The 22,706-nt window shown below is 38.7% G+C and overlaps 1 protein-coding gene across 11 annotated transcripts in view; it reads left to right on the plus strand.

Moving 5' to 3' along the window:
- The window catches only part of TNIK (TRAF2 and NCK interacting kinase), a 327,386-nt gene that overhangs the window by 164,912 nt on the left and 139,768 nt on the right, over positions 1-22,706 (plus strand). For all 11 annotated transcript variants that reach the window (XM_020793810.3, XM_072996188.2, XM_078389655.1 and 8 more), the window contains exons 4-7: positions 985-1,110; positions 8,439-8,549; positions 15,227-15,317; positions 17,032-17,162. In XM_020793810.3, coding sequence (XP_020649469.2) covers positions 985-1,110; positions 8,439-8,549; positions 15,227-15,317; positions 17,032-17,162 — 459 coding nt within the window. The remainder of the gene's footprint in view (positions 1-984; positions 1,111-8,438; positions 8,550-15,226; positions 15,318-17,031; positions 17,163-22,706) is intronic.

The raw sequence follows: 22,706 nt of genomic DNA on the forward strand, positions 1-22,706 counted from the left end.
TAAGACTTCTGTTGAAATCTTGGGCAAAGCGCTTAGAGCATCCAGTGGCAGCCCAAGGTGTTCCTGGATAAGATGGCTTATCCAGATCCTTTTCAGTATGACTTCAGGTCTGGGTATGGGACAGAAACAGCAATGGTCCCCTTGGAGGACGACTTACACTGGAAATGGAATAGAGATATAGTAATATGTCTCTGTTGGTTCTGCTGGCTCTTAATGTTATTTGATGCTGTAGACCATGCAGTTTTTATGGGCTGCCTCAGTGGGATGGATCTTGGGGCAGTATCTTCAGTCCTTCCTGAACAGACTGTTCAGAAGATAGTGCTAGACATGTCCTATTTTACACCTTGGCTAGTGACCTGTGGGGTCCCTCGAGGTTCTGTCCTGTGCCTTAATCCTGTTTAATATTTACATAAAACCACAGGGAGAGGTTGTCCAGAAAGTTGAAGTTCAGCATCATCTGTATGCTGGTGTCATCCAACTCTTCTTCCTTCCTATTTAAATCTGAAATAGGTGTTTTGGTTCTAAGCCAGTGCCTGGCATCAGAAATGGGCCTGCATTCACAGGCTTCAGCGGTAGACTGAAATGTATAACGTGAATACCTTATGAAGCAGGCAATAAGTTCTGTCTTTCCACTGTTCATTTAACAAATTTAGTAGTATAAATAGGATGTATACTAGTGTGGTTTTTTTCTTTTTTGAGAATGCTGTTACATTTTATTACTATTATTTTATCATTTTATGCCTTTTATGCTTGTTTGTATGCATTTGCACGAGATACCAAATACTGTTTTATGATTGGTTTAATTTTATGTTCTTGCATATAGCCTGACAGGCTACAAAACGTTAAAGTATTTGATTTGAAAATTAACAAATGAATATCTTTAAAAGAATATATATCTTCAGAAATAAACAATGAAGAGAAATAATACCTTAAAATAAGTCTTTTGTTGATTCAGTGACGCTAATTATTTTTCTTTTAATTCAGGATGAAGAAGAGGAGATTAAACAAGAAATTAACATGCTAAAGAAATATTCACATCATCGAAATATTGCTACTTATTATGGTGCTTTCATTAAAAAGAACCCACCAGGAATGGATGATCAGCTCTGGGTAAGGGGTGTTTTTTTGAAAGTAATTTCCCCTTCAGTCTTTGTGATATTATATAATTTACCTCTTGCAATTGGTATTCTGCATTCCTGTACTTCCCTTTTAATAGAGGCAGGGAAGTGCAAAGTATAATGATATTAGGACATGTTGTAGGTTGTTACTAGAGTAGGCTCAGGAAATCATGGTCTATGAGTGGTCCATATTCCACTTTGCCTGGCATACCAAAGGCTATAGCTCAATTCCCACCTAAAGTAAGGTGGAGAAAAAGTCAGCAGTGCATTCCATGACCTAAAAGATAGCAGAGGGGCTCTTAGCTTCTTTCCTGTCTGATCAGCAGGTATTTTAAATTTGTTCAAGCTTATTTAGGGGTTAACTTTAATTAACATTTCTTTTAATGTAAAATTTTGGGTTTTTTTTTTTACCCTATTTGACTTAAATAACTCAGGAAGTCTTCACTAGGACTAAAAACTCTGTAACGTCCTTCCAAGATATTTCATGGTTGGAAATCAGGCAATACTTACTCTGAAGGAGGACTTCCTGAGTCAGTTGAGTCAGGAGATACCCCACCTTCCCCAGTTTGGCATAAAAAGAAATCCTGAAAACAACCAAGCAGCTTCAAACAAGGGAAGATACATTTGAAATACTGCAAATAAGGCAGAAAAGCAGCTAGGGGTTAACACTGCTTTTCTTTTGTTGGTGGATCATGCCAATGGTTTATAGGCATTCTTTAAAAAGCAGCAACTGGGGAGGTCTTGAAGGGTGATGTAATTTGGCTTGGGAAGCTGCATGTAACTCTTGGGCAGCATGTAGCAAACTCATTTACTAGACATTATTTTAAAAAGGTAATTTATATATATATATATTTCCAATTTGGGCAGCACAGTGAGTGTGATTCACGGCTGCTATTTGTGGATTGTAAGTATTAGCATAAATATATATTGTACAGTTCATATATCATTTTGTTACACATTCAGAACTGAGACAAAATAAGCATCTTTCCCTGAAAGTTTGTAGTGTATTACTCTGTAGCTGAACATTAAAAGTGCTGGCATGGATCAGGTTTAACTCATTTTTGGGGCTCTGAGCAAATTATACATTCTTAATGTGTCCTTGGGGCCACATTTGAGAGCAGCGTGGTGTGTTTTGTCCTTACTAAATCACTTCATTTTAGATGCCTGATTGCATTAGGACTTGTGAGAATTCTTCCTTCTCCAGAGATAAAGGCTTGTTTATTTTTCAGTGTCTTCTCTGATGGAATAAATCTCTTTGCTGATAACACCCCAGTAATTCTCTTTATCAAGGCTGCTTGAGGTGATATGGGGAAATAAAAAGTCGGAGCTTTTCAATACAGATTAAGATCTCTTTAAAACAAGGCAGGTTTCTGACATGCTGTATTGTCATCATGCTTGGCGTGTACCATACTGTTTTCACTGTGCATATTGGTCAGTAACAGAAACGAAGCCAATCAGGTCTGTTAAATATAGCTGTTTTCCTCAAATCAGAATACTATGTGATGCTAGCCAAATTGTTCTGCTGGCAAATCAGATGCTGTGCCACAGTTAAGATCCTATGCTGGATTAAATCAAAGGCCTGGGTAGTCAAACATTGTGTTCACACAGCAGGCAGTTGGTCTTTTGATCTAAAGAGAACTGGGGATCAGTGAAGCTTTGCCATAATGCCCAGCATGTCCAGAATTCTATGTTTGTTTTGTTTTTGTTTTTTGTTGTTTTTAGTGAACATCCTGTAGAAAAATCAGTGGCAGTGGTGTAGAAGTTGGAAAGTGGGAGATTGTCTTGTGGGCTATGCCACAGCTATGCAAGCCCATGCAGAAGGTGGCTAATTTGCTCACCTCTCTCAGGACTTCCATAGTGTTTTGTTCTGTTACACACAGAGCTGGAGATTCTTCTTCAATGAACAGGTTCTGGTTATTATGACTGTTTTGTCTATTGATTTTATTTGTAGTTTTTAATGTTATGTTTTATAATTATTTTTGAAGGAGTGGACTTGTCTACAAAAATATAAATAGTTAAAATATTAGAATGTAACTTTCTTTAAAGTATCGCAGGGGTTTTTTTGAGTTTTTTTATCTTTCATTTTTCTCTGATATGTTTAAGAACTGAGATTGCATTGGAAGCAAGGTGCCCATTTCCTTAATCAATAGTATATGTTGTGGAACCATAATATAGTGCAAATACTGAATGTTTATATGTTTACGAGCTTCCAGTCTCTAGGGAGTGATCAGAGAGGCTCAGTAGGAGTACTGTATTTTGTTGCTGCAGTTGATCCATGCAACACATTACATAATAAAGTGGGCATCTGAGTAGTGAAATCTTCAGTGTTGTACACCATATGTGTGCTTCAGTGTCGTTTAAAAAAGAGATGTCATGTCAGTTTGTAGAATATCTATTTACTATAACTTCAAAACAGTCAATTTTTCCCCTGCTAAGACAGAAATAGTGGGAAACCACAGCTTAGTTAAAATTAGATAATGATAATAGGAGCCACACAAAAATTGTTGTAGAGGTTGAACATGTGTCACTGATACCTATTCTTTTGTGTGGCTAAAAGAATCTACAGCAAAAGTAAAGAACAAGTGGCTCTCCAGATGTTGCTTTACTGCAACTCCATTCAGCTATCACCATTGGATATTTTACCTAAGGTTTATGGCAGTAGCAGTTCAACAACATCTGCAGGGTTGCACGCTCCCACTCTTGAGCTAGATGGAGATGGGAATATTGCTGTCAGGAGTCAAGCAAACAGATTAGGTCTTATGTTTTGAGGTCCAGCTTCACTAACAGCATCCCTATCTGGTTTCTGCTGTAGTCAGAATCATTTGGGACCTTACTCAACTGGATGTTTATCATCTGTCCTCACTGCCTAGGGCATGACTTGTTTCATCACCACCCTGCCTTCACTTCCACTTTCTCATTGCATTACATTTTTACTTACTCCAAGGATTTTTGTGCCTGGCTTGGAAGAGATTCATTCTTACAAAGTGATTCAGAACTTGTGAAAAGCTGCAGATATTTACATTAATTGCTAGAAATCTGGAGAATTCTGCAACTTGAAGGAGCAGGACTGCTTGTTGGGAGTGGTTTTGAAACATGGAAGAGAAAAGAAACAGGAGTAGTTATTGATATTGTATGTTTGTGTGTGCACGTGTACATTAATTAGTGCTTTAATTTGATTCATTTAGTCATGTAAACTTACAGCTTGTTCTATCTCAAGGGCATAGAGAACAATACAAAAGGAAATACCTCTTCCAGAGATTTGTGATGTTAAACAGTCATTTATTTTCATGGCTCAACAAAGGCAAATCTCTCCCAATGAGTATTTAACTTCCTGTATATCAGACCCTTCACCAGCCATCTCCCTATTTTGCTATATGTTGATGTTTAAATAACATACTAGCTTTCTCTCCTCCAAATGATCACATTTGGCTGTTGTCCCAAAGTGGAAGTTGGGGGGTTGGGAGAGGAGGAAGAAGTTACTTTATCCTTGCCCAAGATCAAGTCAATTCAAACCTCTTGTCCTAGTTTTCAGAAATCATTGACCTACTTGGTTACTGTCTATCAGCTTCTGGGAACGAGCTTTTCTGGACTCCACATCACCATAGCACTATGCATCCAAGCGTAATAACCAAAATCCTTGTAGTGATGTGAATTCTGAACAATAAGAAACAGTGTAAAGAAAGAATAAAAATTTAAGACCCATCTTCTTTATATTGGCATTCCAAAGTGAATTCTGTAATCAAACCTATGGAGGGTTTCTTTACTTTCAGTATGTTAACACAACTACACATCTGTGGGGGTAGGGTAGGTGCCACTCAGCTGGATGTTTGTCATCTGTCCTTACTGACAAAGGTGTACTGAAGTGATTAACTAGAAGACGCTGCTGGGCATTTACAATCCAGTAGCTTTTTCTTGTGTTTTTCTGCTGATTGTGGGGTCTCGATATATCCAGTATTCAGGAATAGAGAGCTCTGAGGTTGGGGAGGGTCAAAGCACTGCTGACAGAGCCATTCCCTGGAGGGGAAAAATGTACCTGATTGTTTCTGTAAGGGTGGCTTGTTTCCATAGCAACCCTCACCATTAAGATTCGGAATGGTTGGTAAATATATAATGAAATGGTGAACTGAAAGTTGAGGGAGAAGAAAATACATATGCAGATCTTGCAGCAGAGATGTATTCTTGCCAGGATCAGGGAAAATGTTAAAGACAGCTGCCCCAGTTTCATTTTGGAAGTGAGATGCCATTTTTTCAGTGATTTTGCCCGAACAGCATAGTTGCTAGAGATGCTGTTAGGCAATCTACTGTTTTCAGGATAATGTGAATTCAGAAACTGAACTTGGCCTATCCTCTGATTTTGTTGAAAAGTTGAACGATTGAGTCAAAGTTGATTTTTTTTTTAAATTAAAAACTCAATGTTAAGGTGGTAGAAATCAAGGACAGGATGCTATGGATGGTTGAGCTGGTAGCACCAATAAGACAAACCTTCAAATTAATGGATGAACCTCATTCTGTTTCTAATGTTTGGTCCCACCTCTTTAATATTGCATGATTGCACTGTGTCAGAATAATGCACTCCCTTTTTAATTATGAATCATATGTATGTCAGAAGGGTGCACTTTTGGCCTTTTTTTAAAGGCTGTATGGTTCTTGTCCATCCATTTAGTTTTTCATATGACTGTGCTCTAAACAGTAGTGATTGCTTATTGTGAAGTACACAGAGCTCCATGGCATTTTTCAGCTTTACAGATTTTGAAAGCCTGATTTTATACTTCATTGAAATGTATTGGTTCAATAAATATAGATCATTTAAAGCCTCAAAAAGACAGATTCCCATGTTTGTTTACTCATTTGAATCCAACTGAACCAATTGCCAAGAGCTACGTATATGTAAGCTGACTGCTGGTCCAGTAAATGGTTCAACATTTGCCCAGATTGCAGCTCATGCCTTTTAAAATCTTTGAAAAAAATGAATGAATCAAGGTACTGTATGCTCAGTTGTGATTTCTTGGCCCAATTCTCATGCTTCTATAACCTATTATGTTATAGCTTGCGGAGGGAACCTCCAATCTGCCATGCAGTAAAAAAACCTGGATTTTTTTTCTGATGCTCTAAATAGTATTAGCTGATTTATTGTGTTTGGTTTGTTGTTGAAGATTATTAGTAACAGAAGGCAAATATGTACAAGTCAGGTATAGCCATGAACTGCTCATTTTCTGAACAAGAAGGAGTAGTCATACCTTATTTTTAAACTTCACCTTTGGCAACTGAACTCTAGATTTTCCAATGTTTGCTTTAGAAGAATAATTTACAGAATATTTTATATTTATCCTATCTAACATGATTGACTGTAGTACAACAGCTCAGACAACTATATATAAATCCAGATACATATTACTGTATGTAGAAATATTACAACAAAAACATAGCATCAGAAACCTTTCTATGGAAAATTTTCTGCCCCACATCTCTGCCTCCCTGGGAAAGCTGCCTTCTAAAGTGCTGCTGGTCAGGGCTCCAGCCAGCTGTCCAGTCATGCCCCTCTCTAGGATATTTTGTTCCCTTTCTAGTTTGGTTTTTAGTCTTCCTTTTTTTCTCCATAGGCAGCTAATATTCTCTACTCACTAGGCATGCTCAGTCCTTATTAAGCAGCTTAATGATATGAAGCCGACTGGTATCTCACGCTTGTGTTAGAGTTTGGCTGTTTGACTCTGTAAGCATCATTTCAGAGAATGAGATCAAGTATAGGATTCATGCATCCATTACATGCTCTATTCTTGTGGGTATTATAGTCAAGCCAGCATCAGTTGCCACAGAGAAATAATAATTGATTCCAGTGTGTAGTGCTTTCACACTTTATCGGTGACATGGCATGCATATGAGTGATGGAAAAATTGGGGCCTAAACACATATCAGAATCTACAAAAGCCAGTTCTGTGTATTCAGGTGACTTTTTTAAATTAAAAAAAACCCCACCTTACTCTAGCTGTTCATATATATGTTTTCATTAAATAAATTAATTAAATTTTATTAAATTTAGTTTTAATTAAATTAATGTGAACTCACTTCAGGAGGCAGTGGAAGACAGGAGGGCCTGGCGTGTCCATGGGGTCACGAAGAGTCGGACATGACAACGACTAAACAACAACAAAATTGGGTTTATTCTTTTATTTTTTTTTCAAGCTATTGGTTTTACTGTAGATGTTTTTATTGTATATCACGTTTATATTATTGAAATGAAAAGTGGTGTAAAAATGTACTTGAATGAATGAATATTCAAGTTTAAGGCACAGTTGTTACATAGGAGTGTGTTTAGAAGAAAGAATAGAAAGACATATCTGGAGCAAACATGAATACTGTATACTCTTATGTTTGTTCAGGAGGAATGCCGTACATGGGGTGGAGGAACGCATCTCTTCTATAGATTTAGGTGAATAGGCCTGGCTTTCATTTAAAAAAAAGGTGTAGCACTTGTCAAAATTTTCTAAAGGCAGTTAATAATAGTCTAGTTATGGCTAAATCAGCCAGGATTCAGAAGCCAAGTTGACTTGTTTATATCCTGTTTCGAAAGTAATGGGAACCTGTGATGGTTAGCTGTGGCTTTGTGGTTTGTTCTGTAACTTATATCAAGTGAGAGGTAAATGTGCTGCATCCTGGAAAACATAGATTAAGCATATCCTAGTTCATTAAGCTAGGATTTGATTGTCCAAATAAAAAGATTTTCAGGACTCTCATAGAAATACATTTGCTTCCAAACTAGGTGGGGTGTAAACTTTGTTCACTTGTATGTTATGCTTCTTTCTTTGACTATTCCCATACTTCAGCCTGCATTTCTCATTCACACATGCAGTGGTGTACAAGCAGCACTGAATTTAACAGGAACTCTTTAACCTGTATGCAGATTTGTTGTGAGCCATTAACTCCACGGGAGACATGAGTATTGCTGTCTCTTGGCTTTAGTTGGTGATCAATTAAATGGAAATGATTGTTATCCATTTCCCTGCATTGTTTCAGGGAATGAACGAGAGAGGAATTGTACAGTCTTGCATACTTAAATGATCTAAACAGATAACATCTAACTAATCATATTTTCCCCTTTCTCAAGAAAATGGTTCAGGCACCTTCTTTGAATTCTTTTAGCCTTTAAAACCTTGCAGATGAAGGGAGACTTGAAAGTAGAAAGACTACTATTGTTTGACAAATGGTTTTCTCTCTTAGCAGCAATGCCCTTTGCCAACTGCAAAATGATGTTCCGTGGGGTCATTGCAACACAGGATGCTTTCCGTTTAATTATAATAATTGTACTTTTGTTTCCTTTGCCAGTTGGTAATGGAGTTTTGTGGTGCTGGCTCTGTCACCGATCTGATCAAGAACACAAAAGGGAACACTTTAAAAGAGGAGTGGATTGCCTACATCTGCAGGGAGATTTTACGGGTATGTATCCAACGTTGTCTATCCATCCTTCTGCCTGTCATTGACAGCATATGTTGCTTAGGCCTGGTGTGGAAGCTGTGCTGTTTCACTCCAAATTGTGTTTTTCTGCTTCAGGAGCTGGGGTTGAGAAAACATATTCCATGCCTCTCTTGGAGAGTTCACTCTCATCTTCCTCTTGTCTTGATTTAGACGTGGTTAAGAATCACATCTGTGTTGGCCGTCTAAGACTTTTGTTAAGATAATCTCTTGTTTTCTAAAGCATTTGTTTATTACCCTTTATCACATCTGAACCCCCAAAGTGGTTTTCTGCAGATTAAAATGATTTTAAAAACTGATTAAAACATTATCCTGAAAAATCCTCGAACAAATCATAATCCTGGCTCATATTAAGCAGAGTTACTAAGCTCCACCACAAATGCAGCAATGTCATCAAGACTTGGGGTGACAATGGAAAGGAGTAAGAATCTGCACTTGAAAGAGGAGAAGCAGAAGGAGTGCATATTCCCAGTGCTGACCTCTCTGCAAATCAAAGTTTGCAGAGAGTCAGCATTACCTTTGTACCAGTCATTGCTCTGCTCTGAATTTTGCCTGCTAGAAGATGGCTTCTGAGTCTTTATGTGATAAAAAGAGAACTTTTTAAGTGCCTGTAGGTATGAATGATTCATGGTCACTTAAATATGATATATAATGAATGAGTGACCATTGATTATCTCTTTTCTTTGCTCCTTTTAACTCCACTGTTTCTTTAAGAGATAAAAAGAGTGTCTTTAATACTGATGGGAGCAAAGGTGTATCTAACTTAAAAGTTCAATTTCCTTTAGAAAATAGTGAAGTGAAGAAATGCCTTATTAGTGATGGGTTCAAGGGGAATGATATTTTTGTTACTTTAAAGATGGACTTAAAGTTCAATGACATTGAATGAAAATTAAAGAAGAAAGTACCAAAGTAGTTGAACATTAAGAAGACAGAAACCGTGAAGGACTACATAACTCTAATGTTGAGAATGAAGCAACTGAAATAGGGATTTTGTACACTTAGCTTCAACCATCAATCAAAATAGAGAGTGCAGCCAAGAAATCAGAAGAAAACTAAGACTTGGAAGGACAGCAGTGAGGGAATGAAAAAAAGATAATCATATATAAGGATGTGTAACTGGAGACGAGAACCAAGACCTTCCACTCTCTTGTATCTCCAGTCACCCTGTATGGAACAGATTAAAATTATTTTAAAAACTGATCAAAACATTATCCTGAAAAATAATCTAATGGATCATAGTCCTGGCTAATATTAAACAGAGTTATGTAGCTTTGCAGCAGATGTAGCATTAAACCAAAACTCTTGGTGAGGAGGAGTCCATATTCCCAGTGCTGACCTCTCAAGCTGTTGAACTCTGTACAGTAAAGAAAGTTGTCAGGAAAAAAATAAGTTATGTTGAAATGTGGACTGCCAGAAATGCAAACAAGTGGGTCCTAGATCAAATCAAGCCTGAACTATCCTTGGAGGCAAGAACGTTGGAACGGAGCCTGTCCACTGCGCTATAAGGCTCTTCTTACGTTGTGAGAAGAGAGTTGATTAGGCATCCTTCAGTCTCAAGAGACTATAGTATCATGCTCTGAATGGAGGACTTGGAACAGTGTCTAGTGTGGCTGAGAAGGCCAATTTGAGAATGACAATCCCTTCCACACTGAAGACAAATCCAATCTGTCCCCCGTCCAGCTCCCTGGTTTTGCTGCTTTTGTGACATCCTCTTTGCCTCGGCCTGCTGGACAAGGGTCTCTTCAAATGGGGAGAGGCCATGATGCTCCGCCTGCCTCTGGGCTGAACGATCAGATGTCAGGGTTTCCCATCTGTTGAGGTCCATTCCCAAGACCTTCAGATCCCGCTTGTAGATATCCTTGTATCGCAGCTGTGGTCTCCCTCTGGGGTGATTTCCCTGCACTAATTCTCCATACAGGAGATCTTTTGGAATCTGACCATCAGCCATTCTCACGACGTGCCCAAGCCAACGTAGATGTTGCTGTTTCAGTAATGTATACATGCTAAAAATTCCAGCTCGATCTAGGACTACTCTATTTGGAACTTTGTCCTGCCAGGTGATAACCCATATGGAATGTATTCAGCTTCCCCTCCTGCCGTGCACAAAGGGTCCAGGACTCACTGCAGTACAGGAGAACACTGTTTATAACACTGCCTTGTCCATATTTGGCAAGAAGACCGAAAAGACGGCAGACTGGATCGGAGGAGTTGATGCCAGCCAGTGAGGATAAGAGGGGAGCTCTAGCAGTACACAAAGGCTGTCCTAGTGAGTATAACTTGCAAGGTCTTCGAGCTGCTCGTAGCCAAGTCCAACAGGCTGCCAGGACATGAGAAGACAGGAATCTCTGGAAAAGACGATAAAGATGAAAACGGAATACAAGATGGATTGACACCCTAAATGAAGCCACAGGCTTGAGTCTGCAGGAGCTGAGCAGGGCTGTTGAGGACAGGGCCATTTTGGAGATTGCTCATTTGTAAGTCAGAGACAACTTGACTGCCCATAACAACACATATGGGCCAATGTCATGGAGCTGCATTAGAAATATTGAACTGTGGAGGTGGGAAGTCAGCAAGTTGCTATCATTTGTAGCTCAAATTACAGTGGGGCTGAAAACCAGGGTCATTTAAGTATGTTATTGATTTCTTCACAGAAGGGGCTCTATTGAAAGAAGCTGAAAAATCCAGCTGTAAATTAGGATGTATAGCTGCAGCGAGAAATTTATGAGGAGCATTGTTATGTGTTATTATCTCTATGTGGTTTTCCTGCAATTTCCATCAGAGAAATCCATAATATGTTGACCTTCAGACTAAGTCTCCTGCTGGAATTTTCTCCAAGGAGTACACAAGTCTAAAACCAAATGAAACCCAGACTCAGTGTTTTAAACCAGACACAGACCATTTCAAGGAGTTAACACTTTTAAAAAGCATATTTGAATGTCTACTGATTGAGTAATTACCGAAGGTAATGACACAAGCCAATGAAATAAAGATTAGTAATTTTCAAGCAATTCTCCCTGGACTAGTCGGGCTTTATTGACTCTTGCTGTAGAACAGTTGTGTGCTTTCTGTGTCCCGGAAGTCAGTGACTGCTGCCCCAGGGTTATCTGGATCTTCTTCTTCTCATCTGTGCAGTGTTTTATATTGCAGTTGTATCATCCATTTAATTGCAGTGGCCATGTAGTACCCAACCTTGCAAGCACAGTAATTTTATGAGGTCAGCAGTAAAGAACATAAGAGTCAGGAGTACTTAATAGAGTCAAGCTAACAAAACACTTAAGTACTTAACTTTAGCACATGAGTGATCCATGGGGCCATTTTGATGTTGAAAGTGCATTCTTTTCTGCTCTCTGCAGAGTTGAGTCATCTCAGATACAAAAGAAAGCAGTAACATCTTCAACCTGCAAATGAAAAAGAATCTAAAACAGTCCCAAACTATGCAGTCATCTGAGGCATGTTGTCATCATAATCATGTGTGAAGCGAGTCATATTTTGAATCAGCAGCTCCCACAGTTTGCAAGCAGTGGCTGTGATTGATAGAAACAATATTTCAGCCAGTGGCTTGGTGTAAACTTCCATGCTAATTTGTTCAACATCAACTAGGACCACCCGGTGGGCTTTCCTCCATCTCTCAGCACACCTCATAGGCACACAGAGCTTGGGAAAGTTGTTTCTTTAGACTACAGCTCCCACAATTTCCCAAGTAGCATGGCCATCCTTCACAGAAGAAAATGTCAAACTTTCCTTGTCTGCTATCTTGTAGGCCACAGTGCCTAAAGAGGCACAGATGGATACTGTCGTCTACTTTTAAATAAATAAATCAAGCAAGCAAGCTAATCACCTAAATGAAATAAATAAAATAAATACATAAATTCTTGGACTTTCACAGGCCATTGGCCGTGCTGGTTGGAGGATTTTGACAGTTACATAAATATTTTTATTGCAAGTTCAAGAAGTTTTCAGTGTCCAAGACATGTAAAGATAGGAATATGTACAGTCTGTGAAACAGTGTTCTATCCAGCAGAATATCAAACAGAATATTAAAAGTGTATAAAATTAAGTAACCCTTACTTCACTTGTAAGTACCCTTTGAATAGGATACGGAGCCTATAGAGAACCAGCTGTGATTTTCATTTATTCTCTGAATCCACCTGGTTTGTAAATTTGCAGAGTTTCTGTGTTTAAATTTTCAGATGCATTTATGTAGTTCCCGGGTTTGAAAAGAATCTTCAACAAATGTGGAATGGGCAGCAGTCTGCTTTGCTAGTGAGGCATTAGTGGCAGCAGTGATGATCACCTACATCAGGGTTTGATGCCCATTGTGGTGTCGCGGATAAAGTGACTCAGGAGACCTGGTTCAAATCCCTGCTTTGCCACGAGAACTCTTGGGAGTGGATCTGGTAAAAACAAATATCCCACTTATCTTGAATGCCCTGTTAGAGTCATTATGAATGACTATAAATCAGTTCCAAATTGACAGAACATAGCACAAGAAGATGGTAATTGGGTAGCATGTGAGCTTCTGGATGTTGTCCTGACCTCCTACCCATGATACCAAGTGGGTTGCGGGAGTTGCAGAGAACTACCTGATAACCATTTGTATTGCTGATGATCAAATTAGAGAAGAGGAAGGAAGACCTATTTCTTTTGGGCTATTGTCATCTGCTCCTTACTGACTGTGCAGAATTTCATATACTGTATTTGATAATTTTGTGTGCCAGTGCAGCTGATGATTTCTGCATCTGTTTTTATAATGTGTATGCTTTGGCACAATTACTGGCTGTTCGCACAAGTTGGCAGGGAAGAGAGATCCGTATTTGAGCCCATTGTTTGCAAAGTAAATACCTGGTTCAGTTTCTGGCATCTCTGGTGAAAATAATGAAGCAAAAGCTTCTTTGGAGAAGAACTGAATTAGATGGACCAATACTTGAAGATGAAGTGACTTCATGGTCTCACGTATTAAAGGATATATACTGTATATATAAACCCAGTATTGTAGCTATAAAATAGAAAGCCTTTTGAGGAAAATGCAACTCAGATGTAATAACAATCAATGGTAGGAGCTGCTGGAGAAAATAATGTTGATTTTGAAAATTATGAATGCTAATGTGAATCTAAAGCAGAAATGAATTGAGTCATAAAAACAAACCATAGTTTGGTAGGACTGCAATTTTTAGGCAGATATTATTTTTAAACTTTTCTGTGTGAAGTAAAAACATCTTACAAAAGGGAGAGAGAATTAGTGACCTAATAAAAGGGTACAGTGACAACTTAGTTTGCTTCTAGCCTTCAAAACAAGCTTTTAATATGAGCTATGATTCGATTAGGGCAGTGCTCAAACTGCATAGTAATTTGTGTTCTTGTGTTGGTATCCCCTCCTTCCCACCCAACTCACAAGGATTTGTTTCAGCAATATATCATGGAATATGGAGTTTCAGATTACATGTAGTGAGAATAACAAGATGAAGCAGTAATTTGCTGTTGTGAAGATCCTTTGAAAGGTGTGTGTAGCATTAAAACACATAATTACTACTCTGCCATGGAGTGAGAATTACAATTACTCTTTATATTTGACTCAAACATGAAGTATACAGTTTCGTACATATTAGCAAGGATTATAGTATGGTTATATGGACATATATGTGTGTACGTGTGAACACACAAATACACACACATATACATATTCATAATGCCAATATTACAATACCTGGTATCATTTCATCAGAATTTATTCCAGAGCAGATTGCAATATTTGAAAATATAAAACCCACACAAGGAAACAAACAAACCTGTCCAGCTTTTACTGGTAAAACTATTAACCCCTTACTCCTGCCTTATAAACACTTCAAATTCTCCTCAGCCTCCAAAAAGCTAGGGATTTTCTTCCATTTTTATAACCCACATCAGTTAAAAAAAAAATCAAAGAATAAAGTACGTATGGCCTGTTACTTACTTTAACTGAACCAGATACATTAGTTTATTCTGCTGTGTTTCTATTGTGTTCTGAAGGATGTGCAGTGTTGTGTAGTGGGTAAACCAGAACTCAGGAAACTTGGGTTCAAATCCCTGCTTGGCCATGGAAAGTGACTGGGGCAGTGACACCGGAAAAATCGCTCCTTAAATATCTCATTTACTTGAAAAGCCCAATTAGGGTTGTTATAGTCATTCCAGCATTCTGATGGGCAACAATTTTGTGAGATACACTCAGAGTTTAGCCTTTGCCACATGAGATCCTTAAATGGGAAATGTCAGGGTAATAAATTGGTATGTACACTTACTGTGTGTGGTGTGGTATATAGGGATTACTGAAAATGCAGCCTGAGGAAAAAGTTTTATGTTTATACCTACTTATTAACATGACAGCCACTTTTCTTATATTTATATTTATATTATTTATTTAAACTTCTGTCTCACTAATTTTTCATGTGTTTAATAACATTTTGAATATATGTATAGCAGAAATCCTATACTCAGTTCAACAGGCTAATCTAGACAAAGAAGAACAGTAATGTAACCAGTCTCCCATTATGGTATGGATGGATGGGGGTTGTTGATGAAGTGGAGAGAATAGAAAATGAATGTATTATTCTTTCCATCCACCTTTTAAAAAACTCTTGAAATGTTTTTGTTATGGTCTTGTTTAGGGTTTAAGTCATCTGCATCAGCACAAAGTAATCCACCGAGATATTAAGGGACAGAATGTTTTGCTGACGGAAAATGCAGAAGTAAAACTAGGTAAGAAAACACAACTATGCACCACATCTGTAACTTTTGAAAGAAGCAAGGACGTGTTGGATCAGGCTGGGAAAAAATCCACTGCCCTGCTCTGTTAAAGAATAGGACACATGCTGAGAGCTTTTCTGAGACAGGGGTGTGCCATTTGTGGTCATTCATATGTTATTGGACTGCAACTCTCATAACCTTTCACCACAAGTATCTCCCTGATCTAAGAAGTACAATGAGACGTTGGCGTTAAACTAGTGTATTTCATTTAATGACATTGTAAAGAAGATACAAGAGTCTTCATGGCAAGGATCACTCTTCAGAATGCAGAACAATGTAGAATCATAAGTTCATAAAATATTGAAAACAGTGATTTTTGCTATTTTAAGTTTCTTAAGGTTTATTTATTTTATTTATTTATTTAATTTATACCCCCGCCTATCTGGTCGGTGAGGACCACTCTAGGTTATGGAGAGAGCCAGTGTTGTGTAGTGTGATGCTGGGCTAGGACTCAGAATATCTTGTCCTGTTCAAATCCCCACTTGGCCATGGAACTGCACTGGGGGATATTTCTTCTTTGTTTATGTCTGAAACTTCTCAACTAACTAATAAATGTATCAGATAGTTTCCCCCCAGTAATGGGCAACATCAGAGCATTTCGAGCATCTAGCATGAGATCTTCCATATCACATGTTGAAGAGCATAGAGTACACTGACATAGGTGTGAAGCTGACTGTTCTCAACATGAAGTGTGTAGATGTCAAAACCCTATTGGCCAGTAGCAATGGCAAACCACTCCTTGAACATCTCACATACCTTGAAAATTATATTTCGGGTCGCCATTAAGTCAGAAGTGATATGAAAGCATGTAAGAAAAATATGGTCACAAAATAAACCTATGAAAATCCTTACCTTCTGCTAAAAGAAAAAATAGAATGTGAAGAGTTTCTGACTAGAAATATCAGTGGTCAAAAGTTTGGGGTTGTTTCCATTCCTTGTGGCTATAAATCTCCCCTAGGTAACCCTGTCAGTGTTGTAGATGCATTTATCCTCTCCCTGCTTGCACTTCTTTGCACAGTGGAACTATTCTTACCAGGTTCCTAGAACTTGTTGATGGATGGGGAACGTAAACAAATCAATTTCCAATGGACACCTGAAGGATTTGGCTAGGGTGACAAGGGAAGAGAGAGACTGAAAACTAGCTAGGAAAGGTGAGCAGGTCCCTTGTACTACCATAGTTTATCTGTGGAGCACACTTGAAGGCCTGCATGGTGAAAGTTAGTCTGAAGAGAGACTGCTTTTGAGTGTTTTATCTGGCAAGGAATGGCATATGGTCCTATGGGCAGTTGGTCCAGAGGTACATGTAAATACCAGCCAACATCTTGGATGGCCTTAGGTAATCAAAGTGGGCCAAGAACCCCATCATATACTAAGTTCACCTCCAAGAAGGAGAGAGACAATTGTGAAGATACATTCTGAGGCCCTCAATGATGAGTCCTGTACTGACTTGATCCAGCCATTCTCAGGGCTGAACTTCTGAAGCATTTTGTGACTTCTCACCCTTTTAAACTAAGTGGAACATTCATTGCTTCAATATTCATGCGTATAGCATCAATCTTTGCTTAGCTTCACCCTGTGTGAAATTTAATGTGACCTAACTTGTATTTTCATCTTTATATGACATGAATCAGACCAATTTTTTTAAAATATGTTTTTAACTTTACAGTGGATTTTGGAGTCAGTGCTCAGCTTGACAGAACAGTTGGACGAAGAAATACATTCATCGGAACGCCCTACTGGATGGCCCCTGAGGTTATTGCCTGTGATGAAAATCCCGATGCCACTTACGACTTCAAGGTACCTCAATAATTTGGTTTGTGTCATCTTCTGGAGTCAGTGCTGAATCATCGATAGGTTCAGGCACTCTTAACATGAATAGGGCTGGGTCTAGATAATACAATATACAGAATAGTTCCACACATGGATGGGTATAGATAGAGGATGATACCGGTGCCTTAAGTAGAACCAACAAGACCCAACTTGCCATGAAATAAAGTGAGGGAGCTCCCTTAAGCTACAGACATGAAAAAAATGACAAATTATTATTGGTTATTTGTGGCCAGAATCCTACTGATGTTCATTTAAGCTTTGTGTAACTTGCCACATTGTGGCTAATTCCAGAATGTCATTCTGCTTTTTTGGTTACTTAATTGGGAGTGGAACCAGGCCTGCTGCAGAGGCATGTCCTGGTACCTCAAGAATTAGCCTCAGTTAGTCACAGTAAGTTACGCAAAACATTTGCATTTACTAAGAGCTATACAGAAGAAGCTATCCATCCATCCATCCATCCATCCATCCATCCATCCATCCATCCATCCATCCATCCAGCCAGCCAGCCAGCCAGCCAGCCAGCCAGCCAGCCAGCCAGCCAGCCAGCCAGCCAGCCAGCCAGCCAGCCAGCCAGCCAGCCATTCATTCATTGGATTTCTATCCCACCCATCTAGACCAAAGGTCTACCCTGGGTGGTTTACAAATTTAAAAACAATAAAACCAAAAACATATATTAGATCTTGTGGGATTATCTTCTCCAGTTGTCAAAATAATTCCCCTGGCTTTGGCAATTGGATGCTGTGCTCCTTAACTTGGATGGGTGGATGACTGCCAGCCTTGAGTACCAGTGAACTACTCAGTAGATTGCAGTATGTTTATACCGAGAAGGACTTTGCTCCTGTTCTTAGTATTACAGCCATAGCTTCATACAGCTCACTAAAATGGGCATCATTGTAGTGAATCCCAATTTCCATCCCATCCAATCCTGGCAGGATGTTTCAGTGTAAAGCACAGTACATAAAGTAAATGAATGTTTTCTCTGGAGAGCTGCAGAATTTCAAGGCCAAAAGGCAGTGACTTTGCTAATCTATTTAAGCAAGCGTACTTAACTTGGCAACTTTTAATTTGAAGAGAATGTAAGCGTAAGGCTCTGAGCCAGCCTATGTTCCACGTTGAGGCCCTGTAGGAGTTTTCTGTTGAGAATATTTTCTACTGGGCTCTTATTTGCACATAAAGGTACTCATTGCAGTAAACATGACTTTGAAGAGCAAGAAATACCGAGGAGGGTGCAATTTTTAGCAGAACAGGACCAAAGGCAGTTTACTTTTAGAATATCTGGTTGGAATCAGCCTGTCACAAACCTGCTCACTTCCAGGCAGACAGCAGAGGCAGTTTTTTGCGTGAGTGAAACCTGTCAAAAGCTTGTCAGTGAAGGTTCTCTGCTTTGCCAGTACCAGATTGATTCTCTGTTGTTGTTTTTTTATGCTGAACACAAATCTGGAGGGTTGAGCAGTCCATAAGGCAGGCAGTCTATGGAAAGTGAACTTGATATTCGTTAGGGATTTGTCATTGTCATTAAAATGTTCGATTTCAAGCCTAGTGCCAGATGGTCCTGGACTACAGCCAGCTGTATAGAACTATGCACCTTACCCTAAGTTCTTTTTTTTACACACACACACACACACGCGCGCACACACACACACACACACACACACACACACACACACACACACACACACACACACACACACACACACACACACACACACACACACACACACACACACACACACACACACACACACACACGCAAAATAGAATAGAAAAACTAAATAGGTGATGCAATTTCTGCAGTTAGGCTCCTAATCTGTGTTAATGGTATAAGACAAAGAAGGGAAATGGAAGAGAGCAAAATCATATAGTAGTGGCATCTTTTTCAACTATCACATACAGAAATGAGTTTTCATCTGGAATTTACACAGATCAGACATAGAGAGAAACCCGTTGCCCTCCAGATCTTTTTTTTTTAGGTTGTAAATCCAATCATCCCTGGCAAATGACTGGGATGGCTTGAGCTCATGGAAGTATGCGCCAATGACTCAAACGTTACTGGTTAGTTTTATAAGTTGCAACTTAAGTACGTCCATTGAATCAGTAGGGACTATGTGGTCCTGTTCTTGTTGTGACTATCCTAAGCAATAGGATTTCAATCACATTTCCCTTAACCATGATACAGACTGGTAGAAGGAACTAGATTAATATGCAGAGGTGAGATGGCAATAGCAGTAGTAAAGATTGCCATTTACTGTCTTACACTTGTGAACACAATTTGGCCTCAGTCCTTTCCACACTGAAATTTCATGTGATTCAGCTGGTGCTTAGAAGGTCCTTCAGTTTATTTTAACTCAAGTTTGCAAAGGTAGGGCAAAGGGTTATTTTGCATCTTGATGAATAGTCCCAAAAAGACTGTGTGGAGAGGGAAAGAGAGGCCAGCTCTTAAAGGAGAAGGATGGATCATTTTAAGTAGAAATACAAGTGGACAAGGCATTTTCGCCCCATGCCAAACAGTGCTACCATATATCGTAACTATAAGCCAGTGCAGATAGGTTCTATAATTTAGATTATGGTAGTGAATTCTGTATCCTTGAGACTCTTGGGGGCTGTGTAGAAGCTGTAGGTATTGCAGAGTGTGGTGTTTTATTCTGGGGTCACAAACAGCATATAACTCCTTCTTTGCACTGAACTTTTACTAGCTTCTGGGCATTATTCAGAGCACCAATATTAATCTAATGAAGGCCTAAATGGCCAAGGTCTTTCATAATACAGTCAGTTCTTTTCTTGAGTATCCTCGTCACCCTTCCCTGAACTCAGATGAGGAAGTTCTGCTTCACATACTTGCAGGGTGGATTTAAATCATTATTTGCATTACTGCAGGGTGGATAAAGGATTTTTAAAAAAATCTTATTTAAATAAAAAAAAATCCAATATAATTTTTTTTAATTTTCTTAGAAGAAATCAGATTTTTATCCACCCTACAGTGATTTAAGTCATGTTTTAAATCAATCTGGCGAGAGTATTGGAGCCTCAGCTTCAGGATCAGTCCTTCCAGTGAGCACTCAGGGTTGATTTCCTTCAAAATGGATAGGTTTGTTCTCTTTGCAGCCCAGGGGACTCTCAAGAGTCTCCTCCAGCACCACAATTCAAAGCATCAAGTCTTTGGCAGTCAGCCTTCTTTATGGTCCAGCTCTCACTTCTATACATCGCGTTGACTATGGAAAAACCATAGCTTTGACTATGCGGACCTTTGTCAGCAAGGTGATGTCTCTGCTTTTAAAGAAGCTATATAGGTTTGTCATCGCTTTCCTCCCAAGAAGCAGGCATCTTTTAATTTTGTGGCTGCTGTCACCATCTGCAGTGATCATGGAGCCCAAGAAATTAAAATCTGTCACTGCCTCCATATCTCCCCCTTCTATTTGACGGGAGGTGATGGGACCAGTGGCCATGATCTTAGTTTTTTTGATATTGAGCTTCAGACTATTTTTGGCGCTTTCCTCTTTCACCCTCATTAACAGCTTCTTTAATTCCTCCTCTATTTCTGCCATCAGAGTGGTATCATCTGCATGTATGAGGTTGTTGATATTTCTTCCAGCAGTCTTAATTCCACCTTGGGATTCATTCAGTCATTCCTTTCGCATTATGTATTCTGCAAATAAGCAGGGAGACAATAGACATGCTGGTAGTGGGATTCTATTGTAGGCCTAAATAATTTCCCTAAATGTTGGGAACAGCACATGATGCAAAAGACTGCATGAAAAAGAGAGGTGGTATGCAAGTATTCTGAACAAGAGTCTGGAAACATAATGGGCTGCAGAGTGGAATCTTTGTAGTGAGCCTTTGAACAGGTGATGAGGTAGAGTTGTGGAAGTAAAGGTCCTAAGCTATATGCTAGGCCATTAGAATAGAGTGATAGTTGTGAGAAAGGTGGTATGAACCAATAAAAGCTTTTATTATATTCCCTAACTATAAAATTAGAAACAACAATCTTGGAATTGACCTTCAGTGTGATGGTAAGCTTCTTTGGGTGGTCATTTATGGCTACGTTGGGTAATCTATGAAGTTCCACTTTTCCAGAATTTCTTAACACAAGTTGAGGTCAGAATTGCCTTTTTGCGCCTAAGGAGCAAATAATTTTATTAGTCTAAATCAATAGGTTTAGACTAGTTGCTCAAGTTAAATTTTGACAGGAAGTTTTAGATGCATTATGATGTGATTTACATAATGGTTGCTGGGTCCTCTTTAAACAGCTGCCTTTGGGGGGGGGCACAACAAAGCAAGCTGCTAATTATTTTAAGGCATTGAGATTGGATCCTGTCATATTCAGCCGCTTGGCTTAAAATAATAAACACAAAAGCCTTTGTGACTTAATAGGAAGAGGAAATTCCAAAGTATGTAGCTGCTGAAAGTAAAGTGCCTCTAATCTCCCTGTATTTTTTAAATCAACCAAAGCCAACCTCTTAATCCTCAAAATAATACTGTAAACACAGTAGAGACAACACTCCATAACACAAAGGAGATATACAGAATATGTCCTGTAATTGCTTTAGCTTTCTATTCTGCCTCCTCTTTTTTTCCTAGAAAGCTGCAAAATTTACTCAGAATCAGAAGGAAAGATATTAGTTTTGGGTAGAACAAACTATGTAGATGTGTTAGCATCTTTTCTTCTTAAAAACAAGACTTGGTATTTCTGCCTCATTTCATTTCATTTCATTCATTCATTCATTCATTCATTCATTCATTCATTCATTCATTCATTCATTCATTCATTCATTCATTTATTTATTTATTTATTTAACTTACATGCCGCCCACTCTACCCAAAGGTCTCTGGGCGTCTTAAAACAATTAAAATTCAATAAAAATACAATAAAAGATAAAATGATTAAAATACAATTTTAGATGTAACGTCATAGAAGACTAGCAGTACAAACCAACTGCAAGCATGTACATTTCTTATTTTGTTATTTTCTTACGTGCGGCACATGGCTATGGATCCATTTTGTGAAACTTTCAGGTTCGATTGACAGTGGAAGTCGTTGAACTTTAAAAAAACATCATTTTGTAAAATGAGTTTTACAAAATGAGTTCAATGGCAACGGCTCTCCTTTCTCCTCCCACTGCAAATATGTTTGGAAGTGGACCCAGGAGACAGTGTGAAATCTCCTTTTAGAGGAGAGGGGATTGCTATGAAATATGCTGCATGAGATGAACAGGTGATCATGTGGGTTGGACATTTACCATGTCATTTCCAGATATGGTTTTGGCATCTTGCATGATTTTGTAGTAAGCTGCTACAAAAGTAAATAACAGTAAGTATGGCCTGTCATAAAAATAAACAAAAATAAAACCAGTGGAAATTTAATGGTGAGAGGGTTTGAAAAGGACACTTGTTGAGGCTGAAGTAAAGAGTCCATTGGCTAGGAGTTTGTGGGAAGAAAACAAATCAGTGTAAAGAAGGAAGAAGGAGAAAGGCTAAAGAAGGAAATGTTGACTCTGAGGGAAATGTAACATATAC

The sequence above is a fragment of the Pogona vitticeps genome, chromosome 3 (assembly GCF_051106095.1).
Source record: "Pogona vitticeps strain Pit_001003342236 chromosome 3, PviZW2.1, whole genome shotgun sequence".
Lineage (NCBI taxonomy): Eukaryota > Metazoa > Chordata > Lepidosauria > Squamata > Agamidae > Pogona > Pogona vitticeps.